The 27997-nt window shown below is 45.6% G+C and overlaps 3 protein-coding genes and 1 long non-coding RNA gene across 4 annotated transcripts; 3 read left to right on the forward strand and 1 right to left on the reverse strand.

Moving 5' to 3' along the window:
- Positions 1 to 1823: 1823 nt before the first annotated feature.
- Positions 1824 to 3014, reverse strand: LOC306967642. The gene is made up of 3 exons (XR_013793200.1): positions 2889 to 3014; positions 2130 to 2318; positions 1824 to 2031 (listed from the first exon to the last, which is right to left on the reverse strand). It is a non-coding gene; the product is annotated as an uncharacterized lncRNA (long non-coding RNA).
- Positions 3015 to 3344: 330 nt separating this feature from the next.
- Positions 3345 to 8913, forward strand: LOC306967523 (class I histocompatibility antigen, F10 alpha chain-like). Its single transcript, XM_079562607.1, has 6 exons — positions 3345 to 3596; positions 3847 to 4122; positions 5727 to 6020; positions 7569 to 7664; positions 7742 to 7759; positions 8822 to 8913. Exons 1-6 carry the CDS (start codon positions 3473 to 3475, stop codon positions 8878 to 8880), a joined length of 867 nt encoding a protein of 288 aa, XP_079418733.1. The 5' UTR covers positions 3345 to 3472; the 3' UTR covers positions 8881 to 8913.
- Positions 8914 to 11940: 3027 nt separating this feature from the next.
- Positions 11941 to 16994, forward strand: LOC306968377 (class I histocompatibility antigen, F10 alpha chain-like; the record flags this gene model as incomplete). The annotated part of the gene is made up of 7 exons (XM_079563723.1): positions 11941 to 11998; positions 12560 to 12826; positions 13130 to 13405; positions 14011 to 14304; positions 16243 to 16338; positions 16415 to 16432; positions 16936 to 16994. 7 exons carry the CDS (start codon positions 11941 to 11943, stop codon positions 16992 to 16994), a joined length of 1068 nt encoding a protein of 355 aa, XP_079419849.1.
- A 3025-nt stretch (positions 16995 to 20019) lies between these two features.
- LOC306968378 (class I histocompatibility antigen, F10 alpha chain-like) lies at positions 20020 to 27911 on the forward strand (the record flags this gene model as incomplete). Its single annotated transcript, XM_079563724.1, has 8 exons — positions 20020 to 20112; positions 24542 to 24808; positions 25087 to 25362; positions 25967 to 26260; positions 26922 to 27017; positions 27093 to 27110; positions 27786 to 27840; positions 27899 to 27911. The coding sequence occupies exons 1-8, from the start codon at positions 20055 to 20057 to the stop codon at positions 27909 to 27911; spliced, it is 1077 nt and encodes a 358-aa protein (XP_079419850.1). The 5' UTR covers positions 20020 to 20054.
- Between the last annotated feature and the right edge of the window lie 86 nt (positions 27912 to 27997).

Here is a 27997-nt window from a genome sequence, read left to right on the forward strand (position 1 = left end):
GCACTGTCCCCGACCGCCACGCGATGTTGCAGAGACGTGTCAGCCAAGACAGTCCTACAACATCCAGAGACTTAAGGTACTCAGGGCGAATCTCATCCACCCCCGGAGCCACCGAGGAGCTTTCTCACCACCTCGGTGACTTCAGCCCCGGTGATGGACGAGCCCACCTCCGAGTCCCCAGCCTCTGCTTCCTCATTGGAAGACGTGACGGCGGGATTGAGGAGGTCCTCGAAGTACTCCTTCCACCGCCCGACGACATCCCCAGTCGAGGTCAGCAGCCCCCCACCCGCACTGTAAACAGTGTTGGTGAAGCACTGCTTCCCCCTCCTGAGGCGCCGGATGGTTTGCCAGAATCTCTTCGAGGCCGACCGATAGTCTTCCTCCATGGCCTCCCCGGCGGCACGGTAGCGCAGCGGTTAGTGCTCTCGCTTCACAGCTAGAAGGTCCGGGTTCGATTCCCACCAGGGACGGGGCCTTTCTGTGTGGAGTTTGCATGTTCTCCCCGTGTCTGCGTAGGTTTCCTCCGGGCACTCCGGTTTCCCCTACCACTAAAAACATGCACAATAGGCCAGGATGAATGATGTGTGAGTGAATGTATGGTGGTGTCAGAGGGTCCGTTGGCGCAGACGTGTGTAGTCGCGAAAGCGCCTCTGACAGTCTCCCCCAGGGGAAACTGAAGCTACAAACGTAGCTTTCCACCACCGAGTGTGGAGTGAATGTACAATTGTCTCATGTAAAGCGCTTTGTGACTATGTCTGTGAAAGGCGCTATATAAATAAAGATCTTCTTCTTCTTCTTCTTCTTCCCCGAACTCCTCCCAGACCCGAGTTTTAGCCTCTGTGACCACACGAGCTGCAGCACGCTTGGCCTGCCGGTACCTCTCAGCTGCCTCAGGAGTCCCACAAGCCAACAAGGCCAGGTAGGACTCCTTCTTCAGCTTGACGGCATCCCTTACTTCCGGGCGCCACCACCGGGTTCGGGGATTGCCGCCGCGACAGGCACCAGAGACCTTACGGCCACAACTACGAGCAGCCGCATCGACAATGGAGGAGGAGAACAGAGTCCACTCTGACTCCATGTCCCCCGCCTCCCCCGGAATCTGGCTGAAGCTCTTCCGGAGGTGGGAGTTGAAGACCCCACCGACAGAGGGATCCGCCAGACGTTCCCAGCAGACCCTCACAACCTGCCGGTCAGGCCTGCCAGGTCTGACCGGCTTCCTCCCCTGCCAGCGGATCCAGCTCACCACCAGGTGGTGATCGGTTGACAGCTCAGCCCCTCTAAAGATGCACAATAAAATCCAACACTCTCATCAACATTAAAACCACGATCAGCAAGCACAATATCCCCAGGTATCAGTTTTTTTAGTATACCACACTCTTCTGTTAGTTGTTTGTCACTTGCCCTCCCACCCCAAGCAGGAGAAATATAGGTAACATAACCTTGAGGAGCAATGCCAATTAGAAATTTTATGGTGTTATGGTGTTTGTAATTGGACCAGGTTTGGGCTCTAGCCAATAAGTTTGAGGGCTTTTCGATGAATACTTCAAAGCAATCCAATATCACAGCTACGTGGCATCCAAAGGCTTTCCTAAAAGACATGGGCATGGTTGATTGCAAAATATCCCGCTCTGGCCAATCTATTAAGAATTCAAGTCGTTCATGGAGAATAGTTATTAACTTCACCCAAACACGAGAAACTGTAGAAGTGGACACATTGAATCGATAGGGAAGGTCCTGGAGTTGGAGATTTAGTCTTAAACGCATTAGAACAATGACGAACTGTTGAAATTTTGACAGCACTGATACTGATGATGTATGGCTCACATAAATGGAAAATTTGCATCAAAACTAAAAAATTTGGCAGTCCAGTGTAGAATCTTGCTTTGTTGTCATCGTCCTGGAAAGTTTCTTGTTCAAACTTGGTATCCAAAACCTTTTTCCTAAGGCTGCAGATCTCAGATGTGTATCCATTGAGAACATCCTCCAGTCTTGAAATGTCGTCCATGGTTAGGTCAGTCTGACATACTGCATCTATATTTGACACATTAAACATTTCATTTGAATGAGAAATAATGCAAAATGTATATCTCTAGATAAATAGATTAGATTTAATATACAATTGCATTAACCTTGAAAACTTTCTGCATCACAACCCAGTCCCTCCAACTCCTCAGTATCATCTCCAGTGCAGTGGGTCTGTCTTGCCCTGGCTCTTTCCTCCCGCTGATGTGAGGCCTCGGTCTGTGGTTTTTCCAGCAGGTACCCGAGATTAACAGTCGGAGCCCAATCCTCATTGTCCACGTCAGTAGCAGGGTGACCTAATGGGACAAAATGATATTTTTACAATGTATGTATCTACTTCAAAAAATTGATAGAGATGTACAATATGTTATTCAGCTTTATATTTAAATAGGAAAGTATCACTTACATAAAATGAAATGGGGCTTACAAAAAATACTTTAATTATTTAACCTATAAACCTACTATATATTCTATAAAATTAAAAAGGCAGGCATAACAATGTGTATCCTATAAAAGTATGATCTTAAACCTGGCTCCTCCTAATATTTTTTAATGGGTGTTTTTGTTTTTTATAATATAATTGCGTATTTTCCTAAGATGTAATGTTGTATCCCCTGGGAGTATTTCTCATTTGTTATTGTACTTATGTGTATAAACGTTAATTTAAAAAAAAATACATATATATTTTACACCCAACTACTGTAAAGCAAGCAACAAAGTTGCAAGTAAACTGCATGAAGTTAACATGATGCTAGTCTAACTGTGAGGTAATCTAACGATCTAATCTAACACTTACGGCTAGTAGAGCATGAAAATATACTTGACTAACAAGATAGATAGCAAATCATTGAATGTAGTGCCCTCACCTGAAACAAAGTGGTCACTACATACTCGCGCGTTGTCCGACTCTGCTCCTCCAGTCTTGAGACGAAGATTTGTCATCCATGCTTTCCTCCTTTTTTCCGTATTTTTTTTATTTTGTCTCCTTTGTGGCTTACAACCTTAGGGATCCTGAAAAAGCGTTTGTTTTTATCTCGGCTCGACCGGTTGCTGCAGTTGAACACCGCACAAAACTTGGTCATTTTACCGCTGTGTTTTACTTCCGGGCCCAGCAAGCCGCGCTGTGACGTCACTAGCAACCCGAGAATAAAAGGTGGATCTGTGAGTTCATATAAACCATTTACATTATTGTTTATTGATCAAACACTGATTCATTATTTTATTTACAGAACATGTTTTATTATTAATGAATAAACATCAGTATTTATTGCACAGTTTTGATCTGTTTCTCTTCTCTCTTCTTTCAGTGATTCACACTTTGAGGTATTTTGAAACGGCTTCATCTCAGATCTCAGGTTTCCCTCAGTTTGTGGATGTCGGTTTACTGAACGACCTGGTGATCAGTCATTATGACAGTGACACGAAGAGAGCGCTGCCTAAACAGGAGTGGATGAACAGAGTGACAGATGACGAGCCTAGGTACTGGGAGAGAGAGACTCACATCTGTTCGAACAATGAGCAGGTGGGAAAAGTCAGGATGGAAACAGTAAAGCAGCGTCTGAACGAGACCGGAGGTGAGTCTGAACTTTGACCTTTACCTGAATAAACCACGAGTCACTGTTTTAGTTTGATTAAAGAAAACACATGATGATGTAACAGTTAATAATAAATGCACACCTGTGAATAAATAAAGTGATGGCCTAGGGGTTTGATCACAGCACATATGCAGCTCTGTGCTAAAGACCACGGGGTTAAGAATGAACTGATAATGATCCATGTGAAGCTCGTGCCTTTGACAGGCTGTGACTCTGAGTCTCTGTTCAGGTTCACACATGGTTCAGAGGATGGCTGGCTGTGACTGGGACGATGAGACCGGTGAGATCAGAGGATATTATCTGGTTGCGTTTGACGGTGAAGACTTTATCGCCTTGGACTGGGAGACACAGACCTGGGTCGCTCCAAAACAACAGGCCTTTCCCACAAAACAGAAGTGGGAGAGGAATGGAGAAGCTGCTCGATGGAAAGCCTACTTTGACCACGTCTGTGCTGAGTATCTGAAGAGATTTGTGCGATACGGAGAGAAGACTCTGAGGAGGACAGGTAAACATCTCTACACTTAGGGCGCACTCACACTTGACATCCGAACCTGCCACTCTCCAGCTCGTTTGAGGAAAGGCCTGGATGCCCCGAACGGCCCGCGCTCACACTTAAACAAACGAACCGAGCCGTGGCCGAACACGAGGAGTTGTTTACAAGTGCACGTGAGCAGCAGCAGCGCAACATAATGTGGAAGAAAAAAAAAACTTAAACAGCTGCGTGAAATAATGTCTACTATGAGCCCTGTCAAATCTCTTCACTCCACTTTCCTTTGCATTTTACTACAGTTTAACAAAAAGGGCTGTGGTGAATATAATAGTCGATTTTAATAAAGCAGAGAAATAGAGAGGTGCGCGTCCCTCTGTCCCGCTCAGCTGGGGCGGGGGGGGAGCAGCACCTGCCGCTCTGAGCCTTTCTTTGGAGTCATATACAGCCTTCAAAACAAGGCTACGAGAACAGAAGATCTGACGCTCAGTTTATGTCAGTCATTGCTGCTTAGGCCACTGGTTAAACAGCTTTATGTTGGCGAACTCCTGGAAGTATAGACTATACTTCGTATACGCTACATTGCGACAAAGCACTTAACACGAACACGCACCGAGGTCACAAGCGCTAAAAGCACCCGCAGGTTTTATCTGTCCGACTAAAGCCTGCGGCCAAACCCGGTACAGCAGCAGAGAAGCTCGGACACAGGGCGGGAGAAGCGCAGTCGCTCCCGTAAAGTCAGCCAGAGACGCGCGTGAAGCGGCCAGGGCGTCGGGAGTGAGCGGTCGGGGAGAAGAGCGTTTTGTGGCCGGGGCTCCGGGGAGCCGCCCGGGAGCGAAGCGGTCGGGGCCGGGGAGACGAGAGCGAGGCAGCCGCTGCTGTTTGATAAATACAGCCTTTTCTCACTGTTTTACGTGACAAATGCACCCGCCCATACAACCGCCGCTTGTATCCGAGCGTGTGCGCAAACACGAGCAACCGAGCCGCGCTCTGGCCCCCCTCCTCCAAGCGGCCAAAGTCCGGAACCGAGTCCGACTCGGGCACGGATTGATTGCACTCACACTGCACAAACGAACCGCGCAGAAGGGGCTTCCAGCGCTTGGGCGCGGTTCGGATGGACAAGTGTGAGTGCGCCCTTAAACATCACTAGAGAGGATTATCACAACTCACTTCAGAAGGAAACAACACATAAAAGTGCATTTAAATCAAATAAAAACAGCAGTTCGATAAAACCATGAATGTTTACAGAATCTCAGAGGATCAGACGTTCTTCAGAGCTTCTGATGTGACTTTTCAAACCTGTAGCAGAAACTTCATGTTTTCACTAAAGCCGTGACGTCATTATCTCTTTGTGATTCGTTTTCATTCACACATTTTAAACCTACTGAACATTACTGAACACATTCTAAAGGGAGGATCGCTGTTACTGTTTATTTCCACGATTTTCACCAGACATTTGAAATCTGGCCGTCGTGAACAGTAAATGAGCGGCAGCATTTAAAAAGACTTGAGACTGTTTTGTTTGTGGGATGAAAGACCTCAGTGATTCTGTGACATATGGAGCTTCTAACGATTAGGAAATAACTGTCTGATATATTGGAACCTCCTGTCCTGTCCCTCAGAGCTCCCCCAGGTGTGGCTCCTGCAGAAGTCGTCCTCGTCCCCGGTCACCTGCTTCGCCTCAGGCTTCTACCCCGACAGAGCCGTGCTGTTCTGGGCTAAAGACGGGGAGGATCTGCAGGGGGACTGGGGGGAGATCCTGCCCAACCACGACGGGACCTTCCAGAGCAGCGTGTCCCTGGACCTGTCCTCTGTCCCCCCCGGAGACTGGGGACGGTACAGCTGTGTGTTCCAGCTGTCCGGAGTCAAAGACGACCTCGTCACCAGACTGGAGCCTGGACTGATCCGGACCAACGGTGAGGAACCACAGCTGCAGTTATTTAGGTGATAGAAGGTCCGTCTGCAAACAGGGACATGTGCTGCATTCAAGGGCTCTTTGTGAGGATAACAGCAGCTAATCCTGTAGTTTAAGGCTGTATCCGAATGTCCATCCTAGTCCCAAACCCCTCATTCACTACATAGGCCCGCACTATAGTGACTATAGAGTCACTGATTCTGTTGGCGATTCGGACACAAGCCACGACTTTCTCCGCGCTGCGTGATGTCACGCGCGCTGCGGCTGCAGATATGTCTTTTTTAATTTTTTAATATTAATTTATTTATTTATTGTTACAAACGTTTATTTTATGAAACAGAACGACTGTTTTGGCACTTTTACAGGCGTTACTATCATCACCAAAAAAAGGAAAAGAAAGAAAAAGTCACCCCAGCGTGAGCTCAGACGCTGAAAGTAGGTCACAGGCCGGTGTCCGAACACCAGCAGATTGAGTAACCACATCTGCTAAAAGTTCGCGAAACTCTGGGAATAAAGTATTTCTGTGATAAAAACTAAACTCAGAGACAGTGGAATATTTATGGATAAATACGAGTCAGATACACTTTTACTTCACATGGATTTTACGTGAATGGCTTGGATTATTCCAGAGGAGCTGTCGGTCATTTAACAGCTCAAGCTAAAGGTTAGCAGCTAACGCTAGCATCTTGTCACCGTAACCGTTTATATTTAGGCCGTTTATTCATGACAAATATGCAACACACGACTGAAACATCTGATTTACTTCAGTCGTGTTTAGTTCACAGACCTGTCTCTGTCAGGCTCTTCTCAGACTCTCGCAATGCATTGTGGTCTATATTGACCCGTTTAGTGACCATCGATGCTCACTACTTTTCCAGATGCATTGTGGGAAATTTCGAGTGCGCTACTTTTTTCTCTCTGGACATTCGGACACCCCTACGACATGTGACCACTACATAGTCACTATATAGGGAATAGTGTGGACATTCGGACACAGCCTAAGGCTCTACAAACACATCATTCTTCTGTTAGTTTAGCAGTTCATATTTCACTCTTCTCTCAGATTAATCCAATCACATCTGAAAACTTGTCAGAGAAATCGCAGTGAGATATTTTATGTAAGAAAGAGTTGATATTAGTGCGTATTTGACCTTTCAGTGACCCTGTTTGGTGGTTCACACGCCGCCTTTACTTTCCATCCCTGTGGCCTCGAAGGCGCTCCAGGACCAGTTGATTTTGAGGGTTTTCACTGCTGACGGATCCTTTAATGTAAACATTCTTTGGAGAACAAACCTGAAATCTAGTCCTGGAGCGTCTTAGAGGCCTGTGATGGAACGTAAAGGCTAAACACCCACACAGCCGCTGGGTCAAAGGTCAAATACAAACTAATGTCAACTTTATTTCACATAGAAAGTGGCTTTATCTCCACATACTATACTTTAAACACCACCAATGCTAAGAATCAGTGCATGTTTCATCTTTTAACCACTCGCCTGCCTTTGACCACATCTTATAAACGCACTGAATGATCATGTTTTGTCTTTAACAGAGAAGAAGTACACTGTGTACTTTGTGGTGGCGGCGTGTGTTCTCGCCGCTGTCGTCTGTTCCCTGATTGGATACTTTGTGTATCGCAAATACAAAGGTAAAATGATATTTAAAAATGTGCCTGAAGTTTAATGTGACACAAACTGACTGAGTCTTTCTCTGCTTCGTTTCCAGCCAAACAGCTCAGTCCTCGTAAGTAACGCCTCACCGTCAGAGTCTGGAACAGTTACAGTAATGACACAGTTATGTTTCTGTGTCTGACGCTCCTGTTACAGTAATGACACAGTTATGTTTCTGTGTCTGACGCTCCTGTTACAGTAATGACAGTTATGTTTCTGTGTCTGACGCTCCTGTTACAGTAATGACACAGTTATGTTTCTGTGTCTGACGCTCCTGTTACAGTAATGACACAGTTATGTTTCTGTGTCTGACGCTCCTGTTACAGTAATGACACAGTTATGTTTCTGTGTCTGACGCTCCTGTTACAGTAATGACACAGTTATGTTTCTGTGTCTGACGCTCCTGTTACAGTAATGACACAGTTATGTTTCTGTGTCTGACGCTCCTGTTACAGTAATGACAGTTATGTTTCTGTATCTGACGCTCCTGTTACAGTAATGACAGTTATGTTTCTGTATCTGACGCTCCTGTTACAGTAATGACACAGTTATGTTTCTGTGTCTGACGCTCCTGTTACAGTAATGACACAGTTATGTTTCTGTGTCTGACGCTCCTGTTACAGTAATGACACAGTTATGTTTCTGTGTCTGACGCTCCTGTTACAGTAATGACACAGTTATGTTTCTGTGTCTGACGCTCCTGTTACAGTAATGACACAGTTATGTTTCTGTGTCTGACGCTCCTGTTACAGTAATGACACAGTTATGTTTCTGTGTTTGACGCTCCTGTTACAGTAATGACACAGTTATGTTTCTGTGTCTGACGCTCCTGTTACAGTAATGACACGGTTATGTTTCTGTGTCTGACGCTCCTGTTACAGTAATGACACGGTTATGTTTCTGTGTCTGACGCTCCTGTTACAGTAATGACACGGTTATGTTTCTGTGTCTGACGCTCCTGTTACAGTAATGACACAGTTATGTTTCTGTGTCTGACGCTCCTGTTACAGTAATGACACAGTTATGTTTCTGTGTCTGACGCTCCTGTTACAGTAATGACACAGTTATGTTTCTGTGTCTGACGCTCCTGTTACAGTAATGACACAGTTATGTTTCTGTGTGTTTTTTCTTGTAGAGTCGAGTGAACCTGAGGTGATGCAGACGCTGAACCCTCAGCCCTCAGAGACTCAGTGAGACTCAGTGAGACCCTTTGACTCACTACGTTCAGTAAGTGCTGTATCTGTGCAGGTGTTCGTCCTGAGCCGCTGTGTTTCAGTCAGGACCACGTTTAGGCCTGAGGTTTCGCCAGACTTTTTATTTTATCTGACACTTTGACCGACTGGGTTGTAAAGTATCGGCCAATGAACAGAACTTAAACATGAGTAAAAGTTCAGTTTTAGTTCAGTTCAGCTCCAAATCCAAACATAAAGTTGTGGAGACGATGGAGAGTCACATGGACGTACCTCACACATCAGCGTAATAACTCAGGAGGTAAACCTGAACGCTGTCCTTATCCAGCTCTGTATCAGCTGCACAGTGAGGCGTGTGGGATGCCCTTCATAACGTGGCTTCAGATATAAAGCCGGGTGAACACTCGTCTTCAGTCGTACAGTGAGACAGAGACGAGCTGTGACCGACATCAGGCACTAACACTAACACTCTGACACTGACGTAATATCACAGTATAATAATAAACCTGAGTGTAAATGTCTGTCAGATATCGTCTCACTGTCCTGTGTTTCTGCGTCTCGTTCACAGATAACAGCGGTTCGTCCAAAGCTGAACTTCCTCTTCCTCGAAGCTGATTTAAGACTCTCTCGTTTTGACCTTTTCAAATGACCCGCTCTGTTTCTGTCCGTGTTTCATAAAGGTGTGAATCATCTGTGTCCATTAAATACGAGCCGTTCACTTTGACCAGAGCAGACGTTTGAATGTAGTTTCTCTGATGGTTTTGAAGCTGTTTATTATTGCACTTTTGTACTATTGCACTGTTAACGTCACCTGTTCCTTTGTGTAAATACTTTTGCTCGGTTTTGATACGTTTATAGCAGCAAGAAGCTAATTTATTGATTTTATGCTGGGAGTTTCTGGAACCTTTTGGTAAAACAGCAAAGCTTTAGCGACTCTGACTCTTTCGACCTGGTTTGTACATGTTTGATTTTCAACAACACATTAATATCAGTGGATACTTTGAGTTTGCTTATTCATATAATCTAATAAAATGGTTTAAACACTTACGGTTTGTGGATTCTTCAGGGGACGAGGACCGAGGTTCACCATAGCTTCTCCATCTTTAACCTAAAACATAATAATACTTCATGTTTCTTGACACTTATAGATCATTGTCTGTGGTTTAAGTCTCCACCTGTCAGTAAATGTTGAGCTCAGCCCAGTCCAGGCCTCTGGAGGATCAGCCTCTTTCACCTGAACCACCAAAATAAAACAGATTTTACATTAACACCACAATATCACAAACACGATGGAATTAACTTCTTCTACTTCACTTATTTACTCTACAGAACTGTACTGAATAAACTCTATTTCTAAATAAACAACGCACACAGATGATTATCCAATATTACATCAACAAATCTATATTGTACTAAAGTTTTATCAGTAAAAAACTCTGTTAGCTACATGTTGAGTGTTAAGCTAACTGCTAGCCTCCTTACTTTAGCTCTTCTATCATGAGTGAATGTACAGAAAGTATTTGTATCAGTGTCATTTTACCTTTAAACAGTTTTATGCTGTTTCTATTCCAGTTCACGTCTTCAAAACGCCAAATAAAAGCCGTTCTTCATCACTTCCGGGTTCAGACAGACATGAAATGACGACTTTAAATCAAATAAACCGAATGAAAAGTCCCGAAATCGCGAGTGTTTGTGAATGTGACAGACTTTAGCCTAACTCTAAATAAATGTGAAACTTTTACATTTGACTCTTTTCCAAACGCTGACACTAGAGGGCGCCATTGTTCTGTGTGTCCTGTGTGGGCATCAGCAAACGTCTGGACTGATGATTTGTTGAGGTTTAATGGCGGTAAACCCGCAAATTCACCGTAAGAGCTGGGGACACACGATAAACACAGCGCGTAAGCTAATTTACATACTCTTACAATCGTAACCTCAAATTAACCTCAGCTTTGGCCTTAAAATAGACAATTAACAACATAAACATTTCAAACCTGGGCTTATACATCACTACAAACGTACCTTGTTCCTCTACAAAGCGGGAGCTCATCATTTAATGCATTTTTATTGCGCTCCGTCGTAACTTCTTTCTCCTCGGACTCTGGCTGCCGTTAAGTTAGCTCGCGGGAACAATTAGCAGGAAACACTTCTTTCAAAATAAAAGCCCTTAAGGAAGTTAACCGTAACTTATGGCAAACGCCAAAATAAAACAACAGCAAAAATACTTGGGGGTGATTTACACTCTTGCATTGGTTTAAAATGTCTCATAATAATAATAATATCCTGCATAATAGTAAATACAAACTTAACTCAAATACAGTAAACTTTTGCAGCAGACGCTTCCTTTAAAACTATTAGAGCCACTATGTTCCAAACCCATAACAGTTTAATGAGTCTTTGTGATTAAAAATGCACAGAAAGAACCGGTTTTAAATTGTTCTGATGAATCTGAGCTAAAACAGCATTACTTTACTTTAATTCTCTGGCTCTGTGTTGTTTATGTGGACGTGTGGGTATAAAAGTAAAGGCTTTATGTATTAAACACTGATGGACTATGATGATGATGCAGTTTTCTCTTCCTGTAATGTTTTCTTTAGGACAGAAATGCTGATAAAGTAAAGCAGAGTCTCAGTTTGTCTCAGTTTGTCTCTGAGTCTGACGCTTTAAAGAGAAACTGATTTCAACCACAGAGCCATGTTTCTGCTGTCAGAGCTTTGACACGGATTTACGCTTCATTTCGAGCTTCATCAGCAGGAATCAGAGGGGAAAGTTCACTCACAGGTTTCACAGATAAACTAAACTACATTTACACAGTGTTACAAAGTCATTACGAGTCATAATAACGAGTCATCGCACCATGTTTACTCCTGGTTTAGTCACTTCCCTTTTGAAAGAACGTGTTTGTTTCACGTCTGCCCAGAAACACGTGACGTTTCCGCCCTCCTCAATTCTGATTGGCTGAAGTGACGTAAACTCCAAATGTAAAGTGAAAGTAAAGCGTCGTTTATATGAACTCTGTCTCTGAGTCTCTCATTTCTCTGAGACGTTTGAAGGATTTCGCAGCATGAAGATTTGTGCTGTTGTTTTCCTGTTGGGAGTCACGATAGAAGGAGCTGAATCAGGTCAGTATATTTATATTTATTTACATTTGTTCTGTCCAGTTTAGTCCCTGCAAATACTTTCTCTTATATTGATCTGCGCTGTTGTTGTTTTACTCAAAGTTTAGAGATTATTAAGCTTTAACTACATTTCTCACATACATCACACGTGTGAAACGGTTATAACATAAACAGTAAGAAACATTTAAACATATGAGTTTACTCCTTACAAGACAACAGCCTCTGACTTGTGTTCCATCTGCACATTATTCCACGTGCGCAGGTGAAACAGACTGTCCGCCATTTTAACTTTGTGTAAAAGAGAAACTTCATTATTTTGAGCTTTGGAAACAGTGAAGAAGAAAAACATTAAAGTGAAGTCTCTGAAATAAAAGTCATGTTTTATCAGAGGAATATAATGAGGGATAATAAAAGGTGGATCTGTGAGTTCATATAAACCATTTACATTATTGTTTATTGATCAAACCCTGATTCATTATTTTATTTCCAGAACACGTTTTATTATTGATGAAAAAACATCAGTATTTATTGCACAGTTTTGATCTGTTTCTCCTCTTCTTTCAGTGATTCACACTTTGAGGTATTTCCAGACATCTTCATCTCAGATCTCAGGTTTCCCTCAGTACGTGGATGTCGGTTTAGTGAACGACCTGGTGATCACTCATTATGACAGTGACACGAAGAGAGCGGTGCCTAAACAGGAGTGGATGAACAGAGTGACAGATGACGAGCCTAAGTACTGGGAGACGGAGACTCAGGTCTGTTTGGGTAATGAGCAGGTGGGAAAAGGCAACATTGAAATAGTAAAGCAGCGTCTGAACGTGACCGGAGGTGAGTCTGAACTTTGACCTTTAACTGAATAAACCACAGTCACTGTTTTAGTTTGATTAAAGGAAACACATGATGATGCAACTGTTAGTAATAAATGTACAAATGTGAATAAATAAAGTGACGGCCTAGTTTGATCACAGCACATATGCAGCTCTGTGCTTAGATATTTTGCTGAATGTCTCTCCTCACTCTTCACGCTGCTTTTGTTCTGTCCAATAAAGACCACGGGGTTAAAAATGAACTGATAATGATCCATGTGAAGCTCGTGCCTTTGACAGGCTGTGACTCTGAGTCTCTGTTCAGATTCACATTTATATCAGTGGATGGCTGGCTGTGACTGGGACGATGAGACCGGTGAGATCAGAGGATATTATCTGGTTGCGTTTGACAGTGAAGACTTTATCGTGTTGGACTGGGAGACACAGACCTGGGTTGCTCCAAAACAACAGGCCTTTCCCACAAAACTAAAGTGGGAGAGGCTTGGAGAAGCTGCTCGATTCAAAGCCTACACTGACCACATCTGTGCTGACACTCTGAAGAGATATGTGCGATACGGAGAGAAGACTCTGAGGAGGACAGGTAAACATCTCTACACTCAAACATCATCAGAGAGGATTATCACAATTCACTTCTGAAGGAAACAACACATGAAAGTGCATTTAAATTAAATCAAAACAGCAGTTCGATAAAACCATGGATGTTTACAGAATCTCAGAGGATCAGACGTTCTTCAGAGCTTCTGATATGACTTTTCAAACCTGTAGCAGAAACTTCATGTTTTCACTAAAGCCGTGACGTCATTATCTCTTTGTGATTCGTTTTCATTCACACATTTTAAACCTGCTGAACATTACTGAACACATTCTAAAGGGAGGATCGCTGTTACTGTTTATTTCCACGATTTTCACCAGACATTTGAAATCTGGCCGTCGTGAACAGTAAATGAGCGGCAGCTTTTAAAAAGACTTGAGACTGTTAGAGTTGAATAAAAATCACAATCAGGACCAAGACAAGGATCAAATGAAAGTCAATTAGAAAAAAAAACTGAACTTTTGCTGATTTTTAAGTTTCCATGTGTCTTTGTTTGTGGGATGAAAGACCTCAGTGATTCTGTGACATATGGAGCTTCTATCGATTAGGAAATAACTGTCTGATATATTGGAACCTCCTGTCCTGTCCCTCAGAGCTCCCCCAGGTGTGGCTCCTGCAGAAGTCGTCCTCGTCCCCGGTCACCTGCTTCGCCTCAGGCTTCTACCCCGACAGAGCCGTGCTGTTCTGGGCTAAAGACGGGGAGGATCTGCAGGAGGGCTGGGGGGAGATCCTGCCCAACCACGACGGGACCTTCCAGAGCAGCGTGTCCCTGGACCTGTCCTCTGTCCCCCCCGGAGACTGGGGACGGTACAGCTGTGTGTTCCAGCTGTCCGGAGTCAAAGACGACCTCGTCACCAAACTGGAGCCTGGACTGATCCGGACCAACGGTGAGGAACCACAGCTGCTGTTATTTAGGTGATAGAAGGTCCGTCTGCAAACAGGGAAATGTGCTGCATTCAAGGGCTCTTTGTGAGGATAACAGCAGCTAATCCTGTAGTTTAAGGCTGTATCCGAATGTCCATCCTAGTCCCTAACCCCTCATTCACTACATAGGCCCGTACTATAGTGACTATATAGTGACTATATAGTGACTATATAGTGACTATATAGTGACTATATAGTGACTATATTCACCTTATTCCGCCCCGCCCACTTTTGCCACTTTTTGCGTTGTCTCGGCACTTCCGTTGTCCAGACACTTCCGGTCGAGCGCGAAGCCCGTTCATTTTAACGGAGAACGAGGGAAAATATTCTCCGCTAAAATCTGATGTTTAGTCGATTGGTTTGTGTAAAATGTCCGATGTTCATTTCCACCGACATGTCGACACTGCACTGTTTCTCAGCACGGCCGAAAAACGGCTTTGTTTTCGTGTAGTGACTGATTTTATGTGGACTTCTCCAGTCCCATGTTAACACATAGGAGAAAAGGGGCGGGCACAATTCATGGTGGCGCCCACGCGAGCCTCTGGAATAAGGTGAATAGTCACTGATTCTGTTGGCGATTCGGACACAAGCCACGACTTTCTCCGCGCTGCGTGACGTCACGCGCGCTGCGGCTGCAGATGTGTTTTTTATTTTTTTATATGAATTTATTTATTGTTACAAACGTTTATTTTATGAAACAGAACGACTGTTTTGGCACTTTTACAGGCGTTACTATCATCACCAAAAAAAGGAAAAGAAAGAAAAAGTCACTCCAGCGTGAGCTCAGACGCTGAAAGTCGGTCAGAGCCCGGTGTCCGAAGCGCCAGTAGATTGAGTGACCACATCTGGTAAAAGTTCAATAAACTCCGGGAATAAAGTTTTTCTGCGACAAAAAACAAACTCAGAGACAGTGGAATATTTATGGATAAATACGAGTCAGATACACTTTTACTTCACATGGATTTTACGTGAATGGCTTGGATTATCCGAGAGGAAGCTGTCGGTCATTTAACAGCTCAAGCTAAAGGTTAGCAGCTAGCGTTAGCATCTTTTCACGGTAACCGGTTATATTTTGGTTGTTTATTCATGACAAATACGCAACACACGACTGAAACATCTGATTTACTTCAGTCGTGTTTAGTTCACAGACCTGTCGCTGTCAGGCTCTTCTCCGACTCTCGCAATGCATTGTGGTCTATGTTGACCCGTTTAGTGACCATCGATGCTCACTACTTTTCCAGATGCATTGTGGGAAATTTCGAGTGCACTACTTTTTTCTCTCTGGACATTCGGACACCCCTACAACATGTGACCACTACATAGTCACTATATAGGGAATAGTGAGGACATTCGGACACAGCCTAAGGCTCTACAAACACGTTATTCTTCTGTGAGTTTAGCAGTTCATGTTTCACTCTTCTCTCAGATTAATCCAATCACATCTGAAAACTTGTCAGAGAAATCGCAGTGAGATATTTTATGTAAAAAAGAGTTGATATTAGTGCGTATTTGACCTTTCAGTGACCCTGTTTGGTGGTTCACACGCCGCCTTTACTTTCCATCCCTGTGGCCTCGAAGACGCTCCAGGACCAGTTGATTTTGAGGGTTTTCACTGCTGATGGATCCTTTTATGTAAACATTCTTTGAGAACAAACCTGAAATCTACTCCTGGAGCGTCTTAGAGGCCTGTGATGGAACGTAAAGGCTAAACACCCACACAGCCGCTGGGTCAAAGGTCAAATACAAACTAATCTCAACTTTATTTCACATAGAAAGTGGCTTTATGCAGTGGTTCTCCCGGGGAATTTATATCTCCACATACTATACTTTAAATACCACCATCGCCTGCCTTTGACCACATCTTATAAACGCACTGAATGATGATGTTTTGTCTTTAACAGAGAAGAAGTACACTGTGTACTTTGTGGTGGCGGCGTGTGTTCTCGCCGCTGTTGTCTGTTCCTTGATTGGATACTTTGTGTATCGCAAATGCAAAGGTAAATGATATTTAAAATGTGCCTGAAGTTTAATGTGACACAAACTGACTGAGTCTTTCTCTGCTTTCTTTTCCAGCCAAACAGCTCAGTCCTCGTAAGTAACGCCTCACCGTCAGAGTCTGGAACAGTTACAGTAATGACACAGTTATGTTTCTGTGTCTGACGCTCCTGTTACAGTAATGACACAGTTATGTTTCTGTGTCTGACGCTCCTGTTACAGTAATGACACAGTTATGTTTCTGTGTCTGACGCTCCTGTTACAGTAATGACACAGTTATGTTTCTGTGTCTGACGCTCCTGTTACAGTAATGACAGTTATGTTTCTGTGTCTGACGCTCCTGTTACAGTAATGACACAGTTATGTTTCTGTGTCTGACGCTCCTGTTACAGTAATGACACAGTTATGTTTCTGTGTCTGACGCTCCTGTTACAGTAATGACACAGTTATGTTTCTGTGTCTGACGCTCCTGTTACAGTAATGACAGTTATGTTTCTGTGTCTGACGCTCCTGTTACAGTAATGACACAGTTATGTTTCTGTGTTTGACGCTCCTGTTACAGTAATGACAGTTATGTTTCTGTGTGTTTTTTCTTGTAGAGTCGAGTGAACCTGAGGTGATGCAGACGCTGAACCCTCAGCCCTCAGAGACTCAGTGAGACTCAGTGAGACCCTTTGACTCACTACGTTCAGTAAGTGCAGTATCTGTGCAGGTGTTCGTCCTGAGCCGCTGTGCTTCAGTCAGGACCACGTTTAGGCCTGAGGTTTCGCCAGACTTTTTATTTTATCTGACACTTTGACCGACTGGGTTGTAAAGTATCGGCCAATGAACAGAACTTAAACATGAGTAAAAGTTCAGTTTTAGTTCAGTTCAGCTCCAAATCCAAACATAAAGTTGTGGAGACGATGGAGAGTCACATGGACGTACCTCACACATCAGTGTAATAACTCAGGAGGTAAACCTGAACGCTGTCCTTATCCAGCTCTGTATCAGCTGCACAGTGAGGGGTGTGGGATGCCCTTCATAACGTGGCTTCAGATATAAAGCCGGGTGAACACTCGTCTTCAGTCGTACAGTGAGACATAGGCGAGCTGTGACCGACATCAGGCACTAACACTAACACTCTGACACTGACGTAATATCACAGTATAATAATAAACCTGAGTGTAAATGTCTGTCAGATATCGTCTCACTGTCCTGTGTTTCTGCGTCTCGTTCACAGATAACAGCGGTTCGTCCAAAGCTGAACTTCCTCTTCCTCGAAGCTGATTTAAGACTCTCTCGTTTTGACCTTTTCAAATGACCCGCTCTGTTTCTGTCCGTGTTTCATAAAGGTGTGAATCATCTGTGTCCATTAAATACGAGCCGTTCACTTTGACCAGAGCAGACGTTTGAATGTAGTTTCTCTGATGGGTTTGAAGCTGTTTGTTATTGCACTTTTGTACTATTGCACTGTTAACGTCACCTGTTCCTTTGTGTAAATACTTTTGCTCGGTTTTGATACATTTATAGCAGCAAGAAGCTAATTTATTGATTTTATGCTGGGAGTTTCTGGAACCGTTTGGTAAAACAGCAAAGCTTTAGCGACTCTGACTCTTTCGACCTGGTTCGTACATGTTTGATTTTCAACAACACATTAATATCAGTGGATACTTTGAGTTTGCCTATTCATATAATCTAATAAAATGGTTTAAAAACGTACGGTTTGTGGATTCTTCAGGGGACGAGGACCGAGGTTCACCGTAACTTCTCCATCTTTAACCTAAAACATAATAATACTTCATGTTTCTGGACACGTACAGATCATTGTCTGTGGTTTAAGTCTCCACCTGTCAGTAAATGTTGAGCTCAGCCCAGTCCAGGCCTCTGGAGGATCAGCCTCTTTCACCTGAACCACCAAAATAAAACAGATTTTACATAAACACCACAATATCACAAACACGATGGAATTAACTTCTTCTACTTCACTTATTTACTCTACAGAACTGTAATGAATAAACTCTACTTCTAAATAAACAACGCAGACAGATGATTATCCAATATTACATCAACAAATCTATATTGTACTAAAGTTTTATCAGTAAAAAACTCTGTTAGCTACATGTTGACCGTTAAGCTAACCGCTAGCCTCTTTACTTTAGCTCTTCTATCATGAGTGAAGGTACAGAAAGTATTTGTATCAGTGTCGTTTTACCTTTAAACAGTTTTATGCTGTTTCTATTCCAGTTCACGTCTTCAAAACGCCAAATAAAAGCCGTTCTTCATCACTTCCGGGTTCAGACAGACATGAAATGACGACTTTAAATCAAATAAACCGAATGAAAAGTCCCGAAATCGCGAGTGTTTGTGAATGTGACAGACTTTAGCCTAACTCTAAATAAATGTGAAACTTTTACATTTTTTTCTTTTCCAAACGCTGACACTAGAGGGCGCCATTGTTCTGTGTGTCCTGTGTGGGCATCAGCAAACGTCTGGACTGATGATTTGTTGAGGTTTAATGGCCGTAAACCCGCAAATTCACCGTAAGAGCTGGGGACACGCGATAAAAACAGCGCATAAGCTAATTTACATACTCTTACAATCGTAACCTCAAATTAACCTCAGCTTTGGCCTTAAAATGGTCAATTAACAACATAAACATTTCAAACATGTGCTTATACATCACTACAAACGTACCTTGTTCCTCTACAAAGCGGGAGCTCATCATTTAATGCATTTTTATTGCGCTCCGTCGTAACTTCTTTCTCCTCGGACTCTGGCTGCCGTTAAGTTAGCTCGCGGGAACAATTAGCAGGAAACACGTCTTTCAAAATAAAAGCCCTGAAGGAAGTTAACCGTAACTTATGGCAAACGCCAAAATAAAACAGCAAAAATACTTCGGGGTGATTTACACTCTTGTATTGGTTTAAAATATCTCATAATAATAATAATATCCTGCATAATAGTAAATACAAACTTAACTCAAATACAGTAAACTTTTGCAGCAGACGCTTCCTTTAAAACTATTAGAGCCACTATGTTCCAAACCCATAACAGTTTAATGAGTCTGTGTGATTAAAAATGCACAGAAAGAACCAGTTTTAAATTGTTCTGATGAATATGAGCTCAAACAGCGTTACTTTACTTTAATTCTCTGGCTCTGTGTTGTTTATGTGGACGTGTGGGGATAAAAGTAAACGCTTTATGTATTAAACACTGATGGATGATGATGATGACGATGCAGTTTTCTCTTCCTGTAATGTTTTCTTTAGGACAGAAATGCTGATAAAGTAAAGCAGAGTCTCAGTTTGTCTCAGTTTGTCTCTGAGTCTGACGCTTTAAAGAGAAACTGATTTCAACCACAGAGCCATGTTTCTGCTGTCAGAGCTTTGACACGGATTTACGCTTCATTTAGAGCTTCATCAGCAGGAATCAGAGGGGAAAGTTCACTCACAGGTTTCACAGATAAACTAAACTATATTTACACAGTGTTACAAAGTCATTACGAGTCATAATAACGAGTCATCGCACAATGTTTACTCCTGGTTTAGTCACTTCCCTTTTGAAAGAACGTGTTTGTTTCACGTCTGCCCAGAAACACGTGACGTTTCCGCCCTCCTCAATTCTGATTGGCTGAAGTGACGTAAACTCCAAATGTAAAGTGAAAGTAAAGCGTCGTTTATATGAACTCTGTCTCTGAGTCTCTCATTTCTCTGAGACGTTTGAAGGATTTTGCAGCATGAAGATTTGTGCTGTTGTTTTCCTGTTGGGAGTCACGATAGAAGGAGCTGAATCAGGTCAGTATATTTATATTTATTTACATTTGTTCTGTCCAGTTTAGTCCCTGCAAATACTTTCTCTTATATTGATCTGGCTGTTGTTGTTTTACTCAAAGTTTAGAGATTATTAAGCTTTAACTACATTTCTCACATACATCACACGTGTGAAAGGGTTATAACATAAACAGTAAAAAACATTCAAACATATGAGTTTACTCCTTACAAGACAACAGCCTCTGACTTGTGTTCCATCTGCACATTATTCCAGGTGCGCAGGTGAAACAGACTGTCCGCCATTTTAACTTTGTGTAAAAGAGAAACTTCATTATTTTGAGCTTTGGAAACAGTGGAGAAGAAAAACATTAAAGTGAAGTCTCTGAAATAAAAGTCATGTTTCATCAGAGGAATATAATGAGGGATAATAAAAGGTGGATCTGTGAGTTCTTCTTCGTGTGGGCTAAGCCCACCTACGGGCTTCGCTATGGGTGATCTCTCCTGGCGTAGCCAGGGCACTGAGACAGATAAAAGAATTTATCCGCGCCAATCCAGCCTAGGGCATGGCACATGCCCGCGAAACCTATGGCCTATAAAAGGCCCATGGCCCCAACACTCTCCCTTCTTCTCTCTCAGCACTGAGATAGTAAACTACTCACCGCTTTTCAAGATTTTCGATCTACAAGAAGATGGATTTAGCCCGAGAACAGTCGCCCTCCGGCTTCGGGCTCTACCCTTGCCGTTCCTGTCGGACCCCGCTGCTCCCGGATGATAAGCACGACCGCTGCTTTATCTGTCTGGGCTGGCAGCATCAGGTCCAGCGGGCATCTTGCCCGGCCTGCGCCGCTCTCCCCAGAGAGGAGTCCGAGCGCCGTGCCGCCTTCATTGGTCCCGTGTCCCCTGTCCCAGCGGACACCGATGCGGGGCTTTCTGAAGTCAATCTGCCCCCCGCTCAGGCCCATCTGGACTGGGCTGAAGCGGGGGAGGACACCGATAGCCGCAGTGGTTCCTGGAGCTCCGCCGAGAAGGGCACTCGCGATGGAGACTCCGTGTCGACTGGATCGGGACGGAGAAGCTCCCGCCGTGAAACTGTGGATCTTTTCGCCCATCTGTTCGCTGTGGCAGCGGTCCGGACTGAGCTGCCGCTCCCTCCGCAGCCGGCTCCAGCTCCACGGGATTTCGTCCTGGGCTTAGCGTCGCAGTCCCGGTCTCGAGTCCGCTCAGCAACGCTTTGCCCACCGGTCCCCTCCTTCGTCAGGCTTGTCCAGCGTGACTGGGATACACCTCTTACCGCGAAGGGTCCGGCTAGAGGTTATCTGGAGTATTCCAGCGTGGAGGGCTGGCCCGCCGTCACCGGTGCCCCGACCATCGAGGACTCGCTGAGGCTCTGCCTGCTTCCAACCTCCACCCCCTGGCCCGGGGGTAAACCGGTTCTCCCGTCTGACAGAGACAGGAGGATGGCGGCTTTCCTCGACCGTTGTTACGCTAACGCTAACCAGGTGTTTGCGTTAGCTAACAACATGGCTCTCCTGCTTGGCTCCGTGGACAAGCTCTGCCACGAGAGATCTGAGCTTTCCCCGGAGGATATAGCTGAGATCCAGGACTCTGCAGAAGTCCTCATGAAAATGTGCCAGGCCATTGCCATTAATGGCGGCCGCACAATGTGCAACGCACAGCTCGGAATGCGGCATCTGTGGCTCGGCCTTTCTTCTCTCGCGGAGCGGGACCAGAAAGGCGTGCTTGGGCTCCCTTTGTCCACGTCTTCCCTTTACGGTCCTGATATTCAGGTCATCATCAATCGCCTGGAGGCGGCGTTGAGGGGTTCACAACAGCTCGCTCCTCATCTCCAGCCTCGCCGGGATCAGCGGAGCTCTCGCCGCTGGCGCCCGGAGCGAAGACGACCCGCCCCCTGGGGATCCAGAGAGGCGGATTCGACTCGCGGATCTGCAGATCGTCAAACCCCATCCACTTCCCAGGGCTCTGGCTTCGTGAGACGGGATGATCGGCGTCAGCAGAGGAGGCCTGCTCCGAGCCGCACCGCTGGCACGTCTGCTGCTAATGTGAAATTTGTCAATAAAGGCCACAAGGCCAGTTACATCTTCCCAAAAGAGCATGCTTCTTCGCACTCCATACTACACACACGCCCCGCACTCACACCGCGGAGGCGCATTCAGCTCGACGGCGGCGGCTTTTCAGCTTCCCCAGTCGTAGCGCGGGACATTACCGCGTCAGTGGCGTCTAAAAGACGTGGATCTGACAGCGGGGCTGCGGCCGTGAAACGCTCCAGGCTCGCCGTTTCGGTGACGGCAAGCGCTCCAGCTCTAGCGGGCTTTCAGCAGTATAATGCGGGTCTCACGGCCTCTCCTGCCAGTCAGGGACGCACCGCAGCGGGAGAGGCGGAGCACACTCCGGGACCAAGCTCGGAACCTGATGGCTACTCCGTGGATCCAGTCCCACAGAGTGAGATCTGTCTTGGGCATGATGGCCGCGGCCCACCCGGTGGTGCGCCTGGGGCTCCTGCATATGCGGAGGCTTCAGAAGTGGTTCTGCCGCCTCCGTCTTCACCCGAGGCGGGACAGGCGGGCAGTGGTCTCGCTCTCCCCAGCGGCTCGGGAAGACCTCGAGTTCTGGCTTGCCCCTGGTCGACTCCAACGGGGAGTGCGCATGGGCTGTGTCGTGCACCACGTGGAGGTGTTCACGGACGCATCGCTCGCCGGCTGGGGCGGGACTCTCGGCCAATCCGCTGTGGGCGGGGCCTGGCAGTCGCCGCCAGCTCACATCAACCTCATGGAGATGATAGCAGTGCAGAATGTATTGCTACACTTCCTTCCTGGTCTACAGGGACAACATGTGTTGGTCAGGTCGGACAACACAACGGTTGTGGCTTATCTGAACAGGCAGGGGGGGTCCAGATCTCCTCCCCTACACCGGAAGGCGGCGGAGATTCTGCTGTGGGCGGACAGCCGCCTGGCCTCCCTGAGAGCACGCCATGTGCCCGGGGTTCTCAATGTCGGAGCAGACAGGATGTCTCGAGGAGGCCCACTGTGCGACGAGTGGAGCCTATCGCCCGAGATTGTGTCCCAGATCTGGCACAGGTTCGGTCACCCCGTGGCCGACCTTTTCGCCAGTGCAGAAAACGCACAGTGCTCACTCTGGTTCTCGCTCAGGTCGTCAGACGAGCCGCCACTCGGGGTAGACGCCATGGCTCACAGGCTATGGCCGACAGGCCTCCTGTATGCCTTCCCACCGCTCCGTCTCCTCTCCTCTCTCCTCCGCAGGGTGAGGTTGCAGGGCCTTCACATTTTGTTGGTGGCCCCAGACTGCCCCAGTGCCAGGTGGTATCCGGACTTGGTGCAGATGGCGGTCAGGGATCCTTGGCCCCTCCCCGACGCCCCCGATGCACTGTCACAGGCGGGGGGTACCCTGTGCTCCCGCCCAATTTTGGGCAGGAGGCTCATGGTCTGGATGCTGAGAGGGGGAAACTGACTGAGTTAGGTCTCCCCCCGGCAGTGGTTTCCACTATCCAGCAGGCCAGGGCTCCTTCCACGGTGAAAGCTTACAGGTCCCGCTGGCGGCTTTTCACTATTTGGTGCCAAGAGAAGGAACTGGACCCCAGCTCCTGTTCTGTTGGTGGAGTCCTCGAGTCCCTGCAGGGACTCTTGGACAATGGCCGGGCTGCGTCCACCCTGGGGGTGTTTGCTTCAGCCATTACGACAGGCCACCAGGGTTTTGGGCGTTACTCGGCACGCAGTCACCCACTGGTTAAGCGCTTCCTTCGGGGCGCGTGCAGAGTGAGGCCACCCCCTAGGCAGGTGGTTCCTCCATGGGATCTCCAGACGGTGCTGGATGGCCTGGTGGGACCGCCTTTTGAGCCTTTGGATAAAACAGAGGTCCGCCTTTTGTCGTTTAAGACTGCCCTCCTCTTGGCATTGTCCTCCATTTATCCCTACGGCCCTCGCCTCGGTTTTCACCCATAGCGAAGCCCGTAGGTGGGCTTAGCCCACACGAAGAAGAAATTATAGTTACTTAACGTAACTGCAGTTCTTCGAGTGTGGGCGTGCCCACCTACCAGCAGGCCCAGCTGGACCGCCTCCCTCTGTTGAGCTGGTTCGAAGAAGGGAGAGTGTTGGGGCCATGGGCCTTTTATAGGCCATAGGTTTCGCGGGCATGTGCCATGCCCTAGGCTGGATTGGCGCGGATAAATTCTTTTATCTGTCTCAGTGCCCTGGCTACGCCAGGAGAGATCACCCATAGCGAAGCCCGTAGGTGGGCACGCCCACACTCGAAGAACTGCAGTTACGTTAAGTAACTATAATTTCATATAAACCACTTACATTATTGTTTATTGATCAAGCTCTGATTCATTATTTTATTTCCAGAACATGTTACATTAGAACTGAAAAAATATTAGTATTTATTGCACAGTTTTGATCTGTTTCTCCTCTTCTTTCAGTGATTCACACTTTGAGGTATTTCCAGACATCTTCATCTCAGATCTCAGGTTTCCCTCAGTTTGTGGATGTCGGTTTAGTGAACGACCTGGTGATCACTCATTATGACAGTGACACGAAGAGAACGGTGCCTAAACAGGAGTGGATGAACAGAGTGACAGATGACGAGCCTCAGTACTGGGAGAGAGAGACTCAGATCAGTTTGAATTCTGAGCAGGTGTTAAAAGTCGACATTGAAACAGTAAAGCAGCGTCTGAACGTGACCGGAGGTGAGTCTGAACTTTGACCTTTAACTGAATAAACCACGAGTCACTGTTTTAGTTTAATTAACACATAATGATGATGCAACAATTAATAATAAATGTACAAATAAAGTGACGGCCTAGGGGTTTGATCACAGCACATTTGCAGCTCTGTGCTCAGATATTTTGCTGAATGTCTCTCCTCACTCTTCACGCTGCTTTTGTTCGGTCCAATAAAATGAACTGATAATGATCCATGTGAAGCTCGTGCCTTTGACTGGCTGTGACTCTGAGTCTCTGTTCAGGTTCACACTTGGTTCAGTGGATGCAGGGCTGTGACTGGGACGATGAGACCGGTGAGATCAGAGGATATTATCAGTATGCGTTTGACGGTGAAGACTTTATCGTGTTGGACTGGACGACACAGACCTGGGTCGCTCCAAAACAACAGGCCTTTCCCACCAAACAGAAGTGGGAGAGGGAGGGAGCAGCTGCTCAATGGAAAGCCTACACTGACCACAGCTGTGCTGAGTATCTGAAGAGATATGTGCGATACGGAGAGAAGACTCTGAGGAGGACAGGTAAACATCTCTACACTTAAACATCATCAGAGAGGATTATCACAATTCACTTCTGAAGGAAACGACACATGAAAGTGCATTTAAATAAAATAAAAACAGCAGTTTGATAAAACCATGGATGTTTACAGAATCTCAGAGGATCAGACGTTCTTCAGAGCTTCTGATGTGACTTTTCAAACCTGTAGCAGAAACTTCATGTTGTCACTAAAGCCGTGACGTCATTATCTCTTTGTGATTCGTTTTCATTCACACATTTTAAACCTGCTGAACATTACTGAACACATTCTAAAGGGAGGATCACTGTTACTGTTTATTTCCACGATTTTCCCCAGACATTTGAAATCTGGCCGTCGTGAACAGTAAATGAGCGGCAGCTTTTAAAAAGACTTGAGACTGTTAGAGTTGAATAAAAATCACAATCAGGACCAAGACAAGGATCAAATGAAAGTCAATTAGAAAAAAACCTGAACTGTTGCTGATTCTTAAGTTTCCATGTGTCTTTGTTTGTGGGATGAAAGACCTCAGTGATTCTGTGACATATGGAGCTTCTATCGATTAGGAAATAACTGTCTGATATATTGGAACCTCCTGTCCTGTCCCTCAGAGCTCCCCCAGGTGTGGCTCCTGCAGAAGTCGTCCTCGTCCCCGGTCACCTGCTTCGCCTCAGGCTTCTACCCCGACAGAGCCGTGCTGTTCTGGGCTAAAGACGGGGAGGATCTGCAAGGGGACTGGGGGGAGATCCTGCCCAACCACGACGGGACCTTCCAGAGCAGCGTGTCTCTGAACCTGTCCTCTGTCCCCCCCGGAGACTGGGGACGGTACAGCTGTGTGTTCCAGCTGTCCGGAGTCAAAGACGACCTCGTCACCAAACTGGAGCCTGGACTGATCCGGACCAACGGTGAGGAACCACAGCTGCAGTTATTTAGGTGATAGAAGGTCCGTCTGCAAACAGGGACATGTGCTGCATTCAAGGGCTCTTTGTGAGGATAACAGCAGCTAATCCTGTAGTTTAAGGCTCTACAAACACGTTATTCTTCTGTGAGTTTAGCAGTTCATATTTCACTCTTCTCTCAGATTAATCCAATCACATCGGAAAACTTGTCAGAGAAATCGCAGTGAGATATTTTATGTAAGAAAGAGTTGATATTAGTGCGTATTTGACCTTTCAGTGACCCCGTTTGGTGGTTCACACGCCGCCTTTACTTTCCATCCCTGTGGCCTCGAAGACGCTCCAGGACCAGTTGATTTTGAGGGTTTTCACTGCTGACGGATCCTTTAATGTAAACATTCTTTGAGAACAAACCTGAAATCTAGTCCTGGAGCGACTTAGAGGCCTGTGATGGAACGTAAAGGCTAAACACCCACACAGCCGCTGGGTCAAAGGTCAAATACAAACTAATCTCAACTTTATTTCACATAGAAAGTGGCTTTAGGTCCACATACTATACTTTAAACACCACCAATGCTAAGAATCAGTGCATGTTTCTTCTTTTAACCGCTCACTTGCCTTTGACCACATCTTATAAACGCACTGACTGATCATGTTTTGTCTTTAACAGAGAAGAAGTACACTGTGTACTTTGTGGTGGCGGCGTGTGTTCTCGCCGCTGTCGTCTGTTCCCTGATTGGATACTTTGTGTATCGCAAATGCAAAGGTAAATGATATTTAAAATGTGCCTGAAGTTTAATTTGACACAAACTGACTGAGTCTTTCTCTGCTTCGTTTCCAGCCAAACAGCTCAGTCCTCGTAAGTAACGCCTCACCGTCAGAGTCTGGAACAGTTACAGTAATGACACAGTTATGTTTCTGTGTCTGACGCTCCTGTTACAGTAATGACAGTTATGTTTCTGTGTCTGACGCTCCTGTTACAGTAATGACACAGTTATGTTTCTGTGTCTGACGCTCCTGTTACGGTAATGACACAGTTATGTTTCTGTGTCTGACGCTCCTGTTACAGTAATGACACAGTTATGTTTCTGTGTCTGACGCTCCTGTTACAGTAATGACACAGTTATGTTTCTGTGTCTGACGCTCCTGTTACAGTAATGACAGTTATGTTTCTGTGTCTGACGCTCCTGTTACAGTAATGACACAGTTATGTTTCTGTGTCTGACGCTCCTGTTACAGTAATGACACAGTTATGTTTCTGTGTCTGACGCTCCTGTTACAGTAATGACACAGTTATGTTTCTGTGTCTGACGCTCCTGTTACAGTAATGACACAGTTATGTTTCTGTGTCTGACGCTCCTGTTACAGTAATGACAGTTATGTTTCTGTGTCTGACGCTCCTGTTACAGTAATGACACAGTTATGTTTCTGTGTCTGACGCTCCTGTTACAGTAATGACACAGTTATGTTTCTGTGTCTGACGCTCCTGTTACAGTAATGACACAGTTATGTTTCTGTGTGTTTTTTCTTGTAGAGTCGAGTGAACCTGAGGTGATGCAGACGCTGAACCCTCAGCCCTCAGAGACTCAGTGAGACTCAGTGAGACCCTTTGACTCACTACGTTCAGTAAGTGCTTTATCTGTGCAGGTGTTCGTCCTGATCCGCTGTGTTTCAGTCAGGACCACGTTAAGGCCTGAGGTTTCGCCAGACTTTTTATTTTATCTGACACTTTGGCCGACTGGGTTG

The sequence above is a fragment of the Gobius niger genome, assembly GCF_951799975.1.
Source record: "Gobius niger genome assembly, chromosome: 9".
Taxonomy (NCBI): domain Eukaryota; kingdom Metazoa; phylum Chordata; class Actinopteri; order Gobiiformes; family Gobiidae; genus Gobius; species Gobius niger.

Excerpts from the sequence above, each read along its gene's own strand:
- LOC306967523 (XM_079562607.1), top strand. The coding sequence starts at position 3,473 with ATGAACAGAGTGACAGATGACGAGCCTAGGTACTGGGAGAGAGAGACT. Across the intron at positions 3,597-3,846 it reads GCGTCTGAACGAGACCGGAG|GTTCACACATGGTTCAGAGG; the intron begins GTGAGTCTGAAC and ends GTCTCTGTTCAG. Across the intron at positions 6,021-7,568 it reads TGGACTGATCCGGACCAACG|AGAAGAAGTACACTGTGTAC; the intron begins GTGAGGAACCAC and ends TGTCTTTAACAG.